This window comes from Vombatus ursinus, unplaced genomic scaffold, assembly GCF_900497805.2.
Source record: "Vombatus ursinus unplaced genomic scaffold, bare-nosed wombat genome assembly UNPS02005197.1, whole genome shotgun sequence".
NCBI classification, from domain to species: Eukaryota; Metazoa; Chordata; class Mammalia; order Diprotodontia; family Vombatidae; genus Vombatus; species Vombatus ursinus.
In genome coordinates, this window is record NW_020944975.1 from 731,828 (window position 1) to 750,402 (window position 18,575).

The 18,575-nt window shown below is 47.1% G+C and overlaps 3 protein-coding genes across 7 annotated transcripts in view; 2 read left to right on the forward strand and 1 right to left on the reverse strand.

Moving 5' to 3' along the window:
- Positions 1-3,814, forward strand: part of AGFG2 (ArfGAP with FG repeats 2) — a 48,296-nt gene extending 44,482 nt beyond the window's left edge. Inside the window, exons 7-12 of one of the 3 annotated variants that reach the window (XM_027843994.1) lie at positions 704-824; positions 1,098-1,192; positions 1,286-1,369; positions 1,904-2,029; positions 2,337-2,422; positions 2,773-3,814. In XM_027843994.1, coding sequence (XP_027699795.1) covers positions 704-824; positions 1,098-1,192; positions 1,286-1,369; positions 1,904-2,029; positions 2,337-2,422; positions 2,773-2,832 — 572 coding nt within the window. In that variant the 3' untranslated portion in view covers positions 2,833-3,814. The remainder of the gene's footprint in view (positions 1-703; positions 825-1,097; positions 1,193-1,285; positions 1,370-1,903; positions 2,030-2,336; positions 2,423-2,772) is intronic. The other 2 variants (XM_027844002.1, XM_027844009.1) reach the window with 2 other exon arrangements.
- Positions 3,815-9,691: 5,877 nt separating this feature from the next.
- LOC114029547 (rhomboid-related protein 4-like) lies at positions 9,692-15,220 on the forward strand. Of its 2 annotated transcripts, none has more exons than XM_027844041.1 (5): positions 9,692-10,416; positions 10,778-10,883; positions 11,260-11,449; positions 12,246-12,637; positions 12,885-15,220. In XM_027844041.1, the coding sequence occupies exons 1-3, from the start codon at positions 10,032-10,034 to the stop codon at positions 11,345-11,347; spliced, it is 579 nt and encodes a 192-aa protein (XP_027699842.1). In that variant the 5' UTR covers positions 9,692-10,031; the 3' UTR covers positions 11,348-11,449; positions 12,246-12,637; positions 12,885-15,220. The 2 variants fall into 2 exon arrangements, with proteins under 2 accessions (XP_027699842.1, XP_027699851.1); XM_027844050.1 differs by having other exon boundaries at positions 11,260-11,446.
- A 10-nt stretch (positions 15,221-15,230) lies between these two features.
- On the reverse strand, positions 15,231-18,569 carry SAP25 (Sin3A associated protein 25). Of its 2 annotated transcripts, XM_027844023.1 has the most exons (7): positions 17,785-18,569; positions 17,591-17,691; positions 17,395-17,462; positions 17,118-17,268; positions 16,833-16,886; positions 15,770-15,867; positions 15,231-15,643 (listed from the first exon to the last, which is right to left on the reverse strand). In XM_027844023.1, the coding sequence occupies exons 2-7, from the start codon at positions 17,625-17,627 to the stop codon at positions 15,449-15,451; spliced, it is 603 nt and encodes a 200-aa protein (XP_027699824.1). In that variant the 5' UTR covers positions 17,628-17,691; positions 17,785-18,569; the 3' UTR covers positions 15,231-15,448. The 2 variants fall into 2 exon arrangements, with proteins under 2 accessions (XP_027699824.1, XP_027699832.1); XM_027844031.1 differs by lacking the exon at positions 16,833-16,886.
- Positions 18,570-18,575: the final 6 nt, after the last annotated feature.

The window sequence follows — 18,575 nt, forward strand, 5'->3', positions numbered from 1 at the left end:
ATTTTTACCAGCAAATAATACCTGTAGTCTCTGCCTAAAAGGGTGGTTGGGAGGCCCAAATGAAATAATGTATATAAAAGGCTTTACAAATTTTAAAGTGCTATATAAATATAGGTTGTTGTTATTATTGATAAAGAACAACCAAACCAGTCAATTGCAGCTGTTGGCATCACCAGGTGAGGCTGATTCCACAGATCAGTAAAGGAGAGCAAGTAATAAAACTCCTTTCTGAGATGTTTGATTTGATACAGATCTAGAAACCTCAGCTCATCACTATTGACTCACTCCTGCTCCTCACCTCCTTTATATCTGCCCCTTGATTTGATTTGATTTTAGTGAGATAGGACAATTAGGATGTTGGGCAAGCACAGGTTTTACTGTCTTTTGAAGTCAGAGCTGGGAAAAATGTGGCAGAAACTGGAGCAAGGAAAGAGATAACATAAGAAAAATCACTTCTCTAGGGGTAAGATCCCTTGGACACTGGAGAAATAAAGGAGGTTTAGGTTTCTGGATCTCTGGAAATGTCAGCACAGTATAACCCAATATTCTCAGATTTTTTTGTTGGGGTGGATTAGGGGAGGGATAGAAGAGTAAGAGGGTAGCCTCACTATCTCCTCTTACACTAAGAGACAGGTCTGCCTTTTTCCTCTACCTCTCTTTCATGACTATTAAGTTTTTGTACCTGTCTAATCTTCTCTTACAGGCAGCAGCCAGGTGACCCCATTTGGTGCCTCTCCTCTTGCTCCTGCCAGCCAGCCAAGTGCCCTTTCAGATATGAGCAATGTCTTGGGAACTGGGATGTCAGCTGGTGGTGTTCCTAGCAGGTGGGTTGAGATTGTGGGTTCCTCAGCCATGAGCAAGAAAAGCAAAAAGCCTTGAATTGGATTTTTTTTTTGTCTTGATACTTCTTGTCCCATGTGGTCCCTAGCTTTTTCCTTTTTTCTTCTCAATGCCTTCTGTTTAATACCTTTGAAGACAAAGGACCAGGATTTGCATCCAATTTTATTGCATCCAATACCAATAATGCTTATAAGGCTCATCATAGTGGAGGATATTTCTTTGATACTAGTGATGCAATTTCTCTCTTCCTGTCACAGGGCCTTTGGGACTGTTGGCCATGTCTCTGGACTCCACACTGCTGCTTCTGGCAGTAATAGCAGCAGCAGCAGCAGCACTGGACTTGGATTTGGGGGTGAGTTCCATTTGTAGAGAGCTAGGGTAATGTGGAAACATTTTAGATATATAAAAGACTAACTCTGTCTTCCTGTACTCCCCTAACATTTAGCTTTCACCAACCCTTTCATCGCACCAGCTCCTCACCCACAGTTGCCTTCCACCAACCCATTCCAATCCAATGGCCTGGCTTCCGGTAAGCCTTCCTTTCTTTGTATTCTATCTTCTCCAGACTACCAAACATCTTTTTAAGAAGCCTTTTTTCTATCCCTTTTTCATACAGTTATTTCTGTTCTTGTTCCCATCCTGGGGCTCCCCTAACATATTAATTCCTTAAACCTTCTCAGCCAGAGCCATAGCCTTTATACTCTCCCATTGTACTCCCCTCTTCTGACTTTCCCAATCCCAGTGGTCTTAGTCCTCCCACCCCCAAATTCCCGAAGAAATTAGAGAGCCCTTAAAAACCTAGGTAGAAGGCTGTAACTATATACAACATGAATACAGCACTTTCTTTGGGAACCCCGAGTCCCAGCCCCTCTGCCTTTGAACGTTGGTGACGATGGACCTAGGGTGGATCTGGAAGCAGAAGATTTCAGAATTACATTCAGGACAATTCAGTGAGTTGATTTTTGGTCTGGAGAAGCCTATTTCTCTCATCAGGTGTAGCCTTGGTAAAATTGCCCTAAATCCTATCTTTCTCAGTTCCAGTTCATCTGCTTTGTTTCCACAGGGCTTGGTTTGGGGATGAACACTGTGGTTCCTAGCTTCTCTTCTGCACCGACCCCGGGTGGCTTCCCAGGAACTTTCTCTCCTAATCTCTTCCCTCCACAAACCTTGCTGGTTCAGCAGCAGAATGGTAAAGATTCTTCTTCTTTCTGTTCGGCCGCTGAATTTGAGAGAATAATTCAACTTCCTGGATAGGCATAGAGGAGTAAAGAAGGGATGAAACCTGTCTATCCTCAAGTGAGAGACCCTAGGAATACACATCCCTCAAGTTCCTCCCCCAATCCCTGCTGGGAATGTGGAATTGTGCATACTGTCAGGGAAATTGAGAAAGAATGTCCAAGTTCATATCACCCTCCCTTCATTTGTTTAGTTAAGTTCTGATGCTACTATTCATTGCAGCTAAACTGTGTTGTGTTTTGTTTTGTTTTGTCTTTCAGGCTCTGGCTTTGTGGGATTAGGAGCAGCCAAACTGGGACAAAGGCCTGTGAACCATCCTGCAGGGATCTCTACTAACCCGTTCATGGTAAGGAAAGAAGAGACTGAGCCTTGAAGAAATCTAGAGGATATGGAAAGACCTTTTACTCATGTGGGTGTGTTGGGGATAGGGGCCTGTGCCAGCAGACATAATTAGGAACGAATCCCCCTCACTGTGATGTGTTTTCTACTTCCCTCGGTCGGGTCAGATTCAAGGCCCTCTATTCTAGCCCTCTTTTGTGTTTGTCTCTTTGAACCTTTAAACCTCTGTCTTTATATCTTTATATTTCTTTCCCCAGCTTCTTCTTGGAACTGTTTGGGGGTGGGGAATGACACAGGAATCTACCCATTTCCTCTTCCCAAGTCTGATTATTCTTTATTTTGTTCTTTTCTCCTTAGACTGGATCCTCATCAAGCCCATTTGCCTCCAAACCTCCTCCTACTAATCCCTTCTTGTAGCACTGTGCCCAGGAGGACATCCTTCCTGCTCCCTCTGCCCTCAAGTATCCCTCTGTTCCCTACATCCCAGGTGGCCACCTTTGTTTTTTGGCATTACAGTGGTCTCAGCCCAAAATGGGGAATGACTTGCCTTGCTTTAGGTGGTGGGAATCATGGGGATAATGAAAGTGCTAATGCTTTGCTCTGGGCTTGCAAATAAAACACTAGCCCCTAGGCCAGTAGTCCCCCTCCCAGAGCAATGAGAACCATGGGAGTGGTTATTAGAGGGGGCTGGCCCAGGTGTGTTTTATTATTCTAAAATTTTTCCTTCTCTTATCTCCCCTCTCCTCCATACACATGTGATTCTCCCAGCTTCTAAAGCCTTCTCCTGTGGAGAAAGTTATTATAGATGCAGGCCGACACAAATTTCCTCCTCTTAGTGCTCTAGTCTAACCAACTGCTGGGAGGCTAAGGGAAGCTGAACCCACAGCAGGACCTTTCCCTCCATGCTAAAGGGCCCCATTCCTGGCTAAAACAGTGAGAAGTATGGCTGCTGAGACCAAGGCATGGGAAGGACAGTTGAATGGCACTGGAGTTGGAGTACCTTCATTCCCTGGCTTCTTTCTGCATTGCTGAGCACTTTAGCAACCTTCTAATCACCTTCCACCCTGGGCCCCCCCCCCAAAAAAAAAGCCTTTATCTCTCTTGCACAAACTCCCAACCCAACCACCCCATCTACACATGCAATGATGAAAGGTTCCTAGCCTTCATATCAAAGCTGCTTCTATCTTTCATTTGTTTGCAAAAGTATTTTGTTTGCAAAAGTTTAATCCCTTAGCTTCTTTTCCTCTTCTCCCAAACTCATGTCAGGCACTTTAGTTAACTGTTGGTTTGATGTTTGGATACCAGTGTTTTATAAACACAAAGTTTTCTAATATAGCCTGTTCTACATATATGTGTATGTATACATACATACGTACATGGATACATACATATATACATATATATGTGTGTGTGTGTATATATATATATATATAATCTATACAGCCATCCTCCTGTACACTCTGCCCCCAAGAATCACCAGATAACTGCTGATATTCATGGGTAGTAAAGTTATTCCTTATCTACTCTGACCATCATTCCATTAGCCACATTCCAAGATCGCTCCCAGCCTTACCTCCTGGACTACCACAGGGGAGAGATTTTTGTGCAATTGCTGCTTTGTTTTTTCACACTTCCTGTTCTGCCCTGACTTTGATTCTTGCACTAAAGGCAATGTTGGAAAAGAACTTTGGTTTGAAAGAAAAAGGAAAAAAAATGCTTCTTGTTGTCTGGCTTTTGGGTCCCTTGGTTTCATATACTAGCAAACTTGCCTGATTAGCTTAATTTAGGTCTTTTTTTTCTTTGTCCAGACAATAGCTTCATCTATAAACTAGCACAGGCCTTTCTGGCAAAGTGACTCCAAAGAGTGGGTTGAGATGGGGGGTAGGACTAGGTAAGGGTGTTTCTCTTATACCAAGGACAAGATGGGCAGAAATGAGGATGGCTCTCATTGCCTTAGTGTTAAATTTTCCCATATCTAACCAGACTACCAAAGCATTACCATAATATCCCTGACAACCACCTCAGGCAAACACAGCTGCTTATATTTTCTAGTCCATTGTGTTATGTCAACAGCTCTGGGGGCTGAGCTGTTTGTATGGGGACATGGATATCTGCTTAGGGTAAACTTTCTGTTCAGAATGAGGCAAAGGGTTATGACCTTGATATTTAGGACAATGTGATAGGGTGACAAGACTTGCTACTCAGTTTCCCTTTATTTGTGTGTGTATGTAGGTGTTTAACCTTCAGTAGCCTTGAGGGTGTGGGAGATTGGTTATCGAAGTGGATTGGGGGGAGTTTTCTGGAAGAATGCCTCCAGTTGTGTGTCATTTATCTAGCCAGGATCATTCTCACCTCATTCTCATTGTGGAACAGAATCCATATGTTGATGTTCTCTTAAACTCTTCTCTGTGCCCAGCTCCTGAACATACCTATTAACACTGTTTTTGGTATGGGGAAGATGGGAAGTCTAACTGCTGAAGAACTGTTGTCACTTCCTCCTGGGACACAGAAGTCATGCTCCCCTTATATCTCTCTTTCCACCCTCTGCTTCCTCCTTACTCCCTCCCCCCTCTTTTTGCAAAGGCCTGCTCCACCAGTATAGGCAGTTATCCCCAGGAGAGGAAGAAACTCATGTTGGTACTTTTCCCTCAAGTCCAAGTCAAGGAAGCAGAATAAGTACACAGCCAGCCCCCAAAGTCCCTTCCTCCAATTGGTTACACACCCAGGCAAATGGTGAGAATGAATCAAGGGCTTCCACTGCAGAAGCCCAATGAATTTCTCCTTTAGGGAGAAGGCAACCCATAGGAGGACACCTCCTCACAACTACTTAGTGTTTCCAAAACTGTGATCTCCATATGCTGTATCTCCATTTCTCCCATCTTGGCTTTTTTTCTCCCTAAATCTTGTCATCATGTATTCTGTACCTTCTCCATTTGTTTTTTGTCTCCACTTACTGTGCCCTTTCACTGGCCTGTTTGGGTGCTTTGAGGTAGGGAGGGAGCCAAGAGCCTGGTTGGCATGCTGTGGTGAGAGCTATACTTTTAGCTGTTTCTTGTTTTCTCATAGCTTGCTGCTACCTTCCCCCGCCCCCATTCTTCAGTTACCAAGGAAAGGCCTCCAAAAATCACCACTGGTTGGAACTTATTTAAAGGGCTAGGGATCTGAGATGCCTTTGTGTGTCATATTCTTTCCCTGGTGCTTGGTGCCCTAGATTCAATGTCTCCCTACAACTTTCCCCCAGCGTTTACTGAGCCAGCCAACTCTGTTGTCATCTTTTCTCTGTTCTGGTCCTAGGACTCTTTAACTGTTTGAGGGCAGATAGTCATAGGCGATAGGACTGAGTCAGCCCCAGATCCCAAAGTAGAGAAAATAAGGGCACTTTAGGAAAAGTGAGGCCAAGGACCTCAAATGCTTCCAGCCAACCTTCTCCATTCCTAGCCTCACTCCTTATCTCTGAGTTCAGTGGGAACGCCAGGAGTTCTGATCTTTACTCTGTCACTGACCTAGGATGAAAGGGGGTAGCTCTGGGTATAGAACCTGGAGTCATGAGTTGTTTTTTTTTTATTATTTTAATTTTTAAATTTTGAATTTAACACCAAAAAAAGTATCTCTGTAAGGATTTTTGCATATGAAACTATGAATCTCTATTCCATACTGCTTGCTTTTTAAAAATGTATATAATAAATTTGCATTACTTTCAAAGCTGTTCTCCTTTGTCTGTGCTTCCTGCTGAATATCCTTCTATGCATTTTATTTTATTTTATTTTTTTCTTGCTTTTTGGTGAGGCAGTCGGGTATAAGTGACTTGCTTAGGGTCACGCAGCTACCAAGTGTCAAGTGTCTGAGGCTGGATTTGAACTCAGGTCCTCCTGATTCGAAGGCTGGAGCTCTATCCACTGTGCCACCTAGTTGCCCCTTGCATTTTATTTTTTAAAAGGTTAAAATAACTAATTTATTCTTCGAATATAAATACACTGAAAGAACATGAAGGATAATCAATGTGGTCTTACGTTTTCTTCAAGATAAAACATTTCAGCATTTGTTACTTAGAGGAAGAGTAGTCCCGTATTTATTGTGAGCCCATAATTAACCAAAGTATTTATAAAATGCCTGATTAAAGATCATTTTGATTAATCATTTCATCAGTGCTGCCTTGCTTCCCTTCCAAATACAAAAGATTAAGTTGATTGTTGTTGGCTTGTTATATTATCTTGAAAGAGTCCATACTTTAACATAACAGCTTAACTCTTGGGCTTCCAATAGAACATTTGATTTTTTTCAGTGGTTAAGGCCTCTGGTAAGAGCATAAGCTGAGGAAAGAGTAGAAATCTGAGTGGAAAATTTTAGTTCAGCAACAAACAATTGAGTACCTTATCTTGCTACTGACTGACTGCTCTCTGCCTTTTTTTTCCCCCAATTACATGTAAAGATAGTTTTCAACATTCATTTTTGTAAAATTTTGCCTTCCCTGTGTTTTAAAAGCATCTCAGTGGCCAGATTTTTTTCCCCCTTTGACATCATAATTGCATCTTGTCCCCCCACCCCCCACCCCAACAGAAATAAACAGAAATAGGCATAGTCAAGCAAAACAAATCCATATGGTGGCCATATCCAAAAATGTTATGTCTTTCTCCACGTTAGCTCTTATCAGTTTAGCCTTTAGAATTTAGGATTTTTAGGTCTCTCATAGTTGTTTTTCTTTGCAGTGTTGTCCTTATCTAAATTATTCTTCTGCTCTCTCCACCTTAAAGCAGCTCATACACATTCCCAGGATTCTCTGAAATCTTCATTTCTTATAGCACAGCAATACACCATTCATATGTCACAGCCTGTCTAGCTATTCTCCAGATGATAGATACCCCCTTAGTTTCCAATTTTTTCTCCTTTCCATAACCCCCTTCAGGATCCACTCTCCAAAACTAAAGTTTGTTTTGATTGCCACTACTCCCTCTTATAGGGGTAGGATAGGATCTTTCCTGCTTAACCCTTACCCCCTTTTCTCTGCTTCTTTGCTCATTAAGTTTTATATATTTCTGTACAAAATCATGAGTGTGTTCAACCTTACTTTATCCAATTCAGTTAAAAGATTCATCTGGTGTCTGCATCCACCCACCCTTTCTCCATGTATGTATATTCTGAGGCATCCCAATTATGAGCGTTAGTTCCACTCCCTTTTGCCTTCTTTCTACACTTGTATCCCTTTTATTATCCTTTTCTTTTCCCTCTTATAACCCATAGAACATTACCAGGCTGCCCCCCAAGTTTTCTTCCATTTGTCTTGTTTAACTCTCATGAATGTTCTGAAGGAACACTTGTTTCTTCTCCCATCAGAATGTTAGCACTTCATCATTCTGTAGCCCCTTTAAAATGCTCATATATAAACTTAACCCTGCACTTCAAAATTCCTACTCAACTCTGGTTTTTCATTAAGAATGCCATTAAAGGTCTATTTTTTCCCCTGTAAGTTTATGCTTAGTTTTTCAGGGTTGAGCAAATTATTCTCTTTTGTCTCTTGGAAAACTGTATTCTAAGAGCTCTCTGAAAGAGAAGCTCCCAAGCCTTATATGACCCTAACTTTGGTTCCTTGATGCTAGAACCCTTGCTTTTTTGACTGTTTTCAATATAATTTGACCTGGAAGCTCTGGATTTTGGCTATCACATTCATGGGATTTTTCCTTTTGAGATTTCTTTCAGAAAACAATTGGATTCTTTCAGTTTTCACTTTGCCTTCTGGTTCTAAAGATTTGAGCACTTTTCATTTATCATTGCTTAAAATATAGTGTTCAGGCTTTAAAAAAAAATTGGTTTTCAAGGAGGCCAAAGTACCTTAACATGTTTTCCTGATCAGCTTTTAAAAAATAAAAATAGATAACTTTTCTCATTATTAAAAGTCTTCTTTTGGTTTTGTTCTGATGTTTCTTGTCATTTATTTCTTTTTGGGCTATCCTAATTTTCAGGGATTCCATTACCTGGCTGAGGTTATTTACCACTTTCTGTTCTAAACTCAAGAGAGAGATTGAGAGATCTCAGCCTATGGGCTTGTGTAGCCTGTGCTGCACAACACAGTCTAGGTGCCTTTGCTCCAAATCCTCCAAATCCAAAGGTCCATGTTATATGTTTCTAATCACCCTGGGCTTTTCTCATGGGACCCCTCTGCTCTTGCTGCCTTATGGATACAAAGACTTGTATGCAGGTGGTCTCTGGTTGAGCTGGGAGGCTTCCATCGTATTTAACACTGGCACTAGCTTTTTTGGGCAGATTCCCTTTCCTAAATAGCCTGTGAGCTTCGGCTTACTTGGTGCAGTTCTGAGATCAAGTCAGAGCATCTTGGCTAGAAGTTTGATTTGTGAGTTCTTTCAACTAGATGACATTAAAATATTTTGAAAATAATCAAGTGATCCACAATTCTGAGGTATCATTCCCTTATAGTCATCTGCTTGGTTTTCCCGTATTCTGTTTCAGAACCAGAGATATTACTCCCAGCTATATTTATCTGCTTTAGCAAATATATCAGTGGGGGTGTGGGTGTGTGTTTGTGTGTGTGTGTGTGTTTTCCTCTCTCCTGGACCCCATGAAGCACAGATGAAAAATATTTCAGAAATTATTTATTAGAAGTACTTCTCTGTCAGGTTCCACTGTGCCTCTGGGGTTAGAAAATTATTTAGTGGGTCAGCAGTTAGTAGTTAGGAACTGTGTCTTGACACCTCTTGGGTTTGATTAAAATTCAAGAAGCCAAATTGGGAGAGACTATGGATAGATGAGCACCTAGGTGTCCATCTTCCAACTTTCAGCAAGTCCACCTAGAAGAGGTAGACTTTTTGTCTCTGAATCATCAAAATAGGCCAATGGAAGATGAATCATGACTCTACCACCACCTAGTTAACTCCATCATTTGATGTCCTGTGCTTGCTCATTCATCAGTGCCATAGGGCTCTCCTGTCTGCAGGACTAATGTGAGAATTAAATGACAATATATGTGAAGATGCTTTATAAAGTGTAAACAATATTTTTCCTACACCCACTTGGCTAGGAGAACTACCCCCCACTTAGCAAATCTAGCCAGCTCCTTTAAGCAAGCTTCTTAAGTTACCAGGACAATAGGCTGAGTGAGTTAGAGGGCAAATGATTTAGAGGGCGCTGTTTTTCTCTCCTCCCCCCCCCCCCCCCCCCCCCCCTCCGGCGGACTACCCCCTCTCCCCTCCCCCCGCCCCTCCCCCGGGGTTAATTTCGCTTACCTTGCCAAATGTTCCCCCCCCCCCCCCGCCCCGTTAATTCTGGTTCCTCATCCACCCAATTTTGTCCCTTCACCCTAGTTGCCTAGTGCCCCTTTGGACACCTTGCTCCTTGCTCAGAGGGGTCCAGACTCAAGGGTAGGTATCTGTGAATCACAGCTGCCGTCACAAAGGAGCAGACTGAATAGAGGTCTGGGGGAGGGACCCTCTTCACATGATTGGGAATAGGGGGAATTGGAATGGGCACCTGGGTCCCTGTGGGAAGATCTGGGGCTAGGGAGGACCTTGACCACCCGGCAAAGTGAAAGCTAGAGGGGAAGAGTTTGACGTGACACGAGGGAAATGCTTTGAGTTCCCTAATTTCTATGTTCCCTCCCGCCACCTATGGTGCTGCTTGCAAAACCACAAAAGGGGCCAGCACCTTGGCCCCGAGCCACAGTAGGGACCATATTCTTCATTATAAGCCTGTTCCTATGGCCACTGGTGGACCCCAGCAATGCCTGCCTCTCAGTAGATACAACTAAGCTCTGGTGGCTGCTGCTGCTGGCTCCCGTGCACCATGAGAACCCCTGGCACCTGGCCTGCAATGTGGCGGGACTGTGGCTGACTGGGCGTCGTATGGAACAGTCTGTGGGCACAGGCATGTTCCTAGTCCTGGTGTTCTCTGCTGCCCTGTTCGCAGGTTTCCTTCACCTTGCTCTCAACTTGGTCATGGAGTTGCTATTCCAAGAAAGTCATTACCGAGCTGGCTGTACGCTTGGCTTTTCCGGTACAAGAGGGACAGGAAAACCTCACTTCAAGCGAGAGCGAAAATCCCCGGGGTGGTGGGGAAGGGTGGTATCATGGGGGGGGGGGATTATCTTCCATTGCTCAGGTCAGCCAAGTTCTGGATAGAGCAGTCATTCCGGTCCTCCACACTAACCCAAGCTAGAGCATCCAGAGAAATTGCTTCACTTTAGCTATACTATGTTTCTCGAAAGAGGGAACTTCATGTCAAACGTAGCCCCCTCCTGCTGTGGAGCCGGGAGTTTTCATCTGTTTTCTTTTGAAAAAGGGAGGGGGTGGGAAGAGAATCTGGGGCTCCTGGAGAGTAGTAAACCCATGGAGCCCTCTTCCCTTCCACTCCCAAGGCGTCCTGTTTGCCATGCAGGTGATGTCCAGCTCCGAGAACTCCCTTGTGGGAGACCTATTGCTGTGCCTGGCAGAATCTTTGGTGGCCAGCTACTTCGCCCCCAAGTGAGTGTGGCCCCTGGGCTGGGGATTCAGAGGCTATGTATTCGAAAGGTGACCTAATGTGCCCATAATCACAGGTAATGTATGGTGCACCTGGGGCCACAACGCAGCTTTCCCGATACTGGTTCCGTGGGCTTTTAAATACACCACGTTGTGTCTTAAGTTTCTGCACCATCTGCTGACCCACCCTTTTATGAGGACTCCCTGCTCTTCAGGAGCCCAGTGACCTCTGTGACCAAACTACTCTTAGAAAAAGGTCCATATTCGATTAACATCCACTGCTCTAACTAACGAAACGATCCCGGGAGCCCATTCGAAGGCCAGCCTCGAGGCAGAAGCACCGAGAAGCCGCCTCCAAGAGCCTCCTTTTCCTCCACAGGATCTCCTTCAGCGGACATTTGGCAGGGGTCCTCGTGGGCCTGGCCTACACCTGGGGGCCGCTGCGGGCCGTCACCCGTCGGAAATAAAAGCTACGCTAAACCCCCCCCCCCAACTACAATCAACTAATACAGCTGAATACACGCCTTAACCTCAGCCTCCACAGTTACTTCGGAGGAGTGGATGGGGTAGTAAGACGGCTCGCGGCGGGGATGGGGGCAGGGGCGGGGTGGGGCAGTTCGGAGCGGAGCTCGAGTTTCCACTGCGCCACAGGATCTACACGGAGCAAGTCACGTCAACGCGGGCGGGGCGAAAAGAGAGGGAGAGGGATACTGGCGGCGAACGCCCATTGGTCAGAGCTTGGGCGACTTGTCTAAGGAAGTTCTGATTAGCCAGCGGCCGAAAACACCTCGGGCTAAATCCCAGTTGACAAAATTCCCGAGATTCTGCCCTCCCAGATAGAGACTCCTGGCAATTGGCAGGAGCGCGGCCCGCGAATGCCCTGTCTCGGATTCCGGCCAATTCTCCCCCACTTGGCAAACTCCTAGCATGCCGTCTCACAGCCCCCTAGCCTTGTTTTCACTCCGGTCCTTTGAGGGTTAAACGCTAGGAGGAGCCGCCTAGGTAGCAGTCCCCCGGGCTCCCACAGGAACCAGAGCCTTAGGGTCCACACCAGTTACGAGATCCGCAGGCAGCTCAGGGGCTCTAAGAAACTCACAGAGAAAGCAGACAGCGCCGACCTATGGAACCCCAGGCACCGCTGTGCCACCGTCCCTCAAACACCCCCCCCGTGCCCCCCCGCAAGCTAGGAGACGGCGTAGGACCCAGGCTAGAGCTGTCCTGGGGCTAGCCTGTCCACCAGTCCTGGGGAAACAGCGGGGAACTGGCTTCATTTAGGACTCTGCCCCACCTGGCAAAGTGCTTGCAAGTTTCATACAATACTCAGTACTCACCTCCACTTAACTCCCTCGCCCTCCCTCCCCCTAGCTGCCTCCAAGCCAAGGATTCTTCGACTCCTGGGCCCAGAAGATGGAGTTGGGGGCGTGAGGTACTAGGGCTGGTGAGAGCAGCCAGAGGATTCCGGCGTCTCAGTGGTCTGCTGACTCGCGGCCCTGGCTCTATCATCCTGATGTGCAGCCAGCTCTGCAGCCACCTGTGGAAGCAAAAGTCGCAGCGGCTCCACGCAGACCTTCCACAGCTAGAGTGCTCCAAGAGTGAGAAGAAAGTGCGCGCTGGCTGCGCGTTTGGCGGGCGCGTACCAGTGCGCCAATGCGCGTCTGGGCCACCTTGTCATACTCTACACACACTACAAGCAGTTTGGGCGTGGTGGCTGCCAGTGAAGCCGAGCAGCTGACCTGGTACAGCGCCCGCCAGCACAGGTGAGGTCGGATCTGGGAGGGAATAAAAGAGGTCCAGGGAGCCCCGGACGATGGTCTGGGATATCCACCAGGGGGAGAAGTCTAGACACAGGGAGGTTGCAGGGAAATGGTTTTCCCTTTATCGGTGGGTTCCTTTTATCTAGATCCCTCTTTCCCTCTCTCCGAGCACTCACTGCAGAAATAACCCCTTTACAAGTGTCTTTCATGTTTTTCTGCTCTGACTCCCCGTTGCCTTCATTCCCTCCAGCTTACAGAACTGCAGGGTCCGAGACCCTGTTGCGTGCCAGGAGGCATGACCAGTGACCCTTCGGCCCAAAGGACTAGGGCTGTACCTCATACATAGCTTGGGCTGAGATTGTTACCAGCTTATCAGAGGTCCAGGGCACTCGGGCAGAGGGAAGGCAGAGAGACCTGGGAATCCAGAAACCATGACAGCATACCTCTCCTGCCCTCTCGCTGCCTCTGCTCAACTTGCGGCGTTGTGGCCACACGGACCCCTTTTGCCTGCAGCAGATCGGCTCCCACGGAGTCCAGGGAGCTGTCGCTGCAAGCACCCGACAACGGGCCAAACTTGTAGCATACGTGAGACTGCTGGACGCTATAAATCGGCTTGGTGGGACCGGGCTAGAACATGAAGCGGCTCCTGCGGGGACCTCGAAATCATTGCACCGGTCTGCCCCGAAGTCTCCAAAAACTCTCGTTGCCCAAGTTCTCCAGGGCCATGATTGTATTCGGATGAGCCCTGAGGTCCTAGGGTGTGTCTCAAAAGGAAGGTCACCCCGGGTGCAGGCTCAAGAAGAGGGTCACCGCTGGAGCAATGCCCTCAGGATAGAGGTACCGCTGAAGCCAAGTGGTATTGGGGACCACTTGGAGGCCTCAGGCAACTACTTGTCTGTGGGAGGCCAAGGGGTCCGTGATGATGGAGTTGCCCTCGAGGGGCACATCACTTCCTAATGCTGTATCCTGTAGTCAGGAACCCAGGAACTCCAGCTCCCTGCCCTACTGCTCAGAGTGCCAGCCAGCACTGTGTAATAGAGCTGCCTCCCCCTGGCACACCACTGGAGTGCAGTGACAGCTATTGTCACCGGGATACCAGTAAAGTGACAAACCCCTGGGCTCTGGAGCCAGCAGGAGAATAGGTAGGCATCGAAGGTCCAGAATACATCGCCATGGGGGCTGGCTGGGAAGAGAACTTCCACTACCAACTGAGAAGGCGACCTCAACTAGGTCGACCTGGATCGGGGGCAGGAAGAAGGGCAAGCAGCCAGGCTCAGGTTCATCCTCTGGTCCCCTGTGAGGGCATCCCCATAGCTATGCACAGAAACAACTTGGTGAGGCCCAGGAGAGAGGGTGAGTGTGCAGGCCCTTGTTAACCCTTCATCCCCTTATAGCCAAAGTGATGAATGTGGCCCCGAGTCAACTGTCTTCTCCAGCTGTTGGGCTACAAGAGGATTGGGTTGGGGAGGCTATTTGTGTAATGCACTAATCATGTAGTGCCCAATACAACTGACCCAGGAACTAAAGACATTTAGCTTTAACTCCTTTTCCCCAGGTAGTCATCCCTTTAGGCTGTGGTTCCCCAGTAAAGTCACTGAGTTAATCCCTCAGTAGCTGCCCCCCACCTCTGCTTGCCTCATTTTGAGCAATCTTAAAGACAGAAAGACCCAGAAAATGCACATTCAGAATCCAGTAATTTCATCTTTGAAAGATAGCATCTAAAAAAAAGCTGCCCACATATATAGATATCTCAAGAGTCTTTTTTCTTTTTCTCTCAAGAACACTGGGAACTCTCTTGTGGCAACTCTCCAGAGGTGCTTCCTCATTCCCAACCCACTCCAAATTGCTATTTCAAATTCCAATTCCTGCAATGTTCTTCCCACACTCAGATCTACAATTACTTTTGTAAAGTCAAATGTCCTGGTGCAATCGCCTATCTCTTATCAATAGATCAGTCCCTCCACTCAATTCCTAGCAGGAACTTCCTTGAGCCAGGGAGGAATCTGAAAGACTCTTTCTCCCTTGACAGCTAGAGAGGCCTACACAGAGGTACCCTGTAACTCTGGGAGCAGCCCCCCTTTAATCTCTAATGAGAGGCCAGATTGCCTTTTCCCCTTATCTCTGTTCCAATGGGGGGCCCCCCCAGTAAACATACAAGGCCTTCATCATTAGAGTCTGCCCAGGGCAGTGACCCCAGGCATATGACAGAACCTACCTTTTATCTTAGACTACACTAATGGCACTGGTTCCAGCCTGTCCTGCCACCTGTACTCCACAGTGATTTCCCCCTATGCCAACCTTCCCTTAGATAGGGCTGGGGTGGGTGATGATGGCCACCAATATAGAACACTGATGTGGGTGGGTAGGTGGGGGAACTGGATGATTTATCATCCCCAAACAATCATATTGGAACCACTTGTCTTCCTGGCCTATGTCACAAATAGTTTACCAGGGGTGGGGAACCTGCGGCCTCAAGGCCACCCCTGGTTTAGACTGTAAACTGCTTGAGCAGGGATTCTTACTCTTTGTATTTGTATCCTCAGCACCAGCTAACATAATGCCTGCAATGATAATAAAAATTTTGACTGTGAGACAGTTGAGCACACATTACCCACTTTATTCAGCCCCACAGCAATACACGAAATACAGCAAAAGGGGGGGAGAGAAAAAGGGAGCCCTGTTATTCACTCCCAATACTGTAACATAGCAATGAGAGATGAAGGGGAAGAGGTAGCCTTCATCAATGCTCAAGGAGTATTGCAGAGAGGGATAGGATGGGGATGAGATGATATAATCCACCTTTGGCTAGGTGGGCTACGGAGTGGGTGGGGCTAGGGAGGACTCTGGAGTAGGGGTAGACTCGGTCTCTCCTTGGCTCATCTCAAGTAGGCAGGTAACAGCTGTTATCTCTGAATCACACCTCCAAGTCAAGATGCGTGCTGGGATTGGCTGTGTCCAGACTGACATTATGGGGGGTGGGGCAAGAAGCTGCCTAGATCTTCTCAGAATCTGAAGAAACAACAATAATTGGGTTAGCATGGAGGAATCCTTGAAAGCTAGAAGGTTTTGAGCCCTCAGTAAAGGCCTCATTCAAGTCCACTCCAGGGACTTGGGTGGAAAGGGAGGGCTTCTCACCTGTTGGGGAGGTTGGGACAGGCCAATCGGAATCCGGGTAATGGAAGGCAACAGAGGGTCAGAGAAAAAGAAATCTTCTGAGCAGAGAGCTGGGAAACCTAAACACAAAGATTAACATTCATATAGTGCTTAGGTTTCACAAAACACTTCCCTCCCAGCTACACCTAGGAGTAGGGAGTAATTATCCTTTCCTAACCTTGAATCCACCCTTAATCCCTCTTTCACACACCCAAATCTAATCAGTAGGTAAATTCCACAGCTTCTAACTAAACCTCTCTCAATTGGACCCTTTCTACCCAATCATGCAGCCACAATCTTAATTCAGGCCCTACACAACTCTCAGAGAGACAACTGTAATGGTTTAATTGTTGAAAGCAGCCTCACCCCTCTACAAACAACAACCAAAGAATCCTAAAGCACAGTTTGGACACAGTCTCTAAGACGCACAAAAGCCTTCTGGGTTTCCTAATTGCCTCTAGGATAAGAGATGAATTCCTCTGCCTCACACTTAAGGCCCTCCAGTCTAGCCTACATCCTACCTTTCTTTCCAGATTTAACTTCTATTATTCCCCTTTGCAGGCTCTTTTCTGGGTAAACTGAACAGCAGTTAGTTACCAGAACTGGATGTTATAGCTCTGACTTTATATATTTGCACAAGCTGTGCCCTATGCCTAGAATGCCCTTTACCCTTACACTGCCATCAAAATGTCAGCTCTATGGAGACTTCTTAATTTTTCTTAGTAGTTAGCTAGCTTTTATATAGTGTTTTAAGCAAAGCGCTTTATGAATATACAAAGCACACAACAAATTGCTACCAAATTGATATTCCTAAAACACAGATCTGAAGAAACCTGCTGAAGAAACTTCAGTTGTTCCCCTAGGATAAAATACAAACTCCCACTTGGAATTTAAAGCCTTTCATAAAACAATCTCCCTCCACCCTTTCTGGATTGACTACTCCCCACTCTCATTCACTCTCTGCAGTTCAACTAAACCAGTCTAGTTGCTGTCCTCCATTCCTTTGTCCACTGTCCCCAATGCCTGGTATCTTCCTACTCCTCACCTCTGCCTGTCGGAATCCCTAGTTTCCTTCGGGGTCCGCTCAAGTGGCCACCTCCTATAGAAAAAAGCCTTCTCTGATCCCCAGCGGTAGTTGGTGCTTTCTTTGGATCCCAGAGTTCAGCACAGTACAATCACTCATGATAGTAGGTGCTAAATGCTTGAGTTGAATTGAAGGGGGAAATAACCTAAGGGAGTTCCCAAGAAGAGACTTTCAAGACACCCTCAGTCCATCAACATCTGGCCTGGATCTCCACTGGCTTGTAACCTCCCTAGGGAAGTCCAGTACCTTCATCACTCTGGGGGCTCTCTCTATTCCCCTCTACTTCAGGTGGAGCTAGGGATTGGGTGTCATGGCCCTGGGCATCAAACAAGGCACAGAAGGATGGATGCCAGATGGTTCTGAAGGAGATTGAGTTACCAGATCCAGAAATCCCTGTCTGGGGTTGGGAAAGGATTTTTACTTTTATCACAAATTTCAACATTGACCCTCTCCCTCCCACAATCACTCCACTCTTTTGCCCCAGCCCACCCCTCCCACCCTGTCACCCTTTCATAGGCGTCACCCTTTCATAGCCGGGCTCCCAGGGAGCTGGCTGGCTCCCCTCTTTGAGACTCTGGGTGAGAACTGGGGCTAGGAAGAACAGAAACTGACATCAGAATAGGCCAAAAACCAGAAAGGAAGAGGGCAAAGTAAGGAAGAAGTGGGGTTTCCACTGGAGGTCAAAATCCAAATGGGATGGGAAATGTTGGCGTACTTACTCTGATCCCCCAGAAGCTGCTGACCAAAGTGAAGCATGGCATTTGGTGGCTGAATTTGGTCCCTGTGGAGTTGAGGGGCTGGAGAGGACCCAGGCTGGGGACTGAAAGTCAAGAGGAACACTACACTGCTCTCCTAGACCTTCCCTCTCATCTCCCCTTCATTCCTCTAAGCCTGACCCCCAACACATACTGACCTGTATGGTCGAGGGACCCCTGTGTCATCCAGACTCTTCTCCAGAGCCACAGTTCCCTTCTTGGTCACACGGGTCTTTATCCAGATCTTCCTCTCCTCCCCAGGAGGAAGGCAGGAGATCACGCTAGGTCTGGAGGAGCACGCAAGACTACCTCCTCTTCACCCTGTAGACACTCACGAGTCCTGCTTCCTAACTTTTTCTCCACCTGGTATATTGTCTCCCCCAATCTTCCTTCTTTCCTCCAGCTTTCTGGACACTTGGTTCCCACCGTTTCCCTCAGACCACAGACCCTGGCTCTGCTTCCTCAGCCAAACTTTACAGGAGTCCTGGGGCAACAATCCCTTGCCCTCCCCCGTTGGTCCCACCAGGTGGGTCTCCCAGACCCCGGCCGGGACTAGCTCAAATCCCCGACAAGTCTTACCTGGGAAAGGAAGAGGGTGAGGGTGCCGGGCGGGTCCCGAGGTCCCTCCTTCCCCCCACAAACCGAAAAGTGCTGAAGAGGCGCTAACTCCCCAAGAGGCGGCCCCCCTCCCCCCACCCCGGGGACTCGTAAAAAGGTGAGAGGCCGAAGAGCCGCAAAGAGGGCCAGAAAAGAGCGACTGGCCAGAGGCCAGGACCAAGAGGTTAGCCCTTTTACCACCTGGGAACCCCCGAGGGAATAGTCACATGTCGCTGATGGGAGGTGGGGCAACAGCAGAGGTGGGTGAGAAAAGAGAGGCGGGGCAGAGATGAGTACTGGAGAAACCGACCGAGAAGAGGTAGAGACGAAAGGTTAGATGGTCGGAGGACAG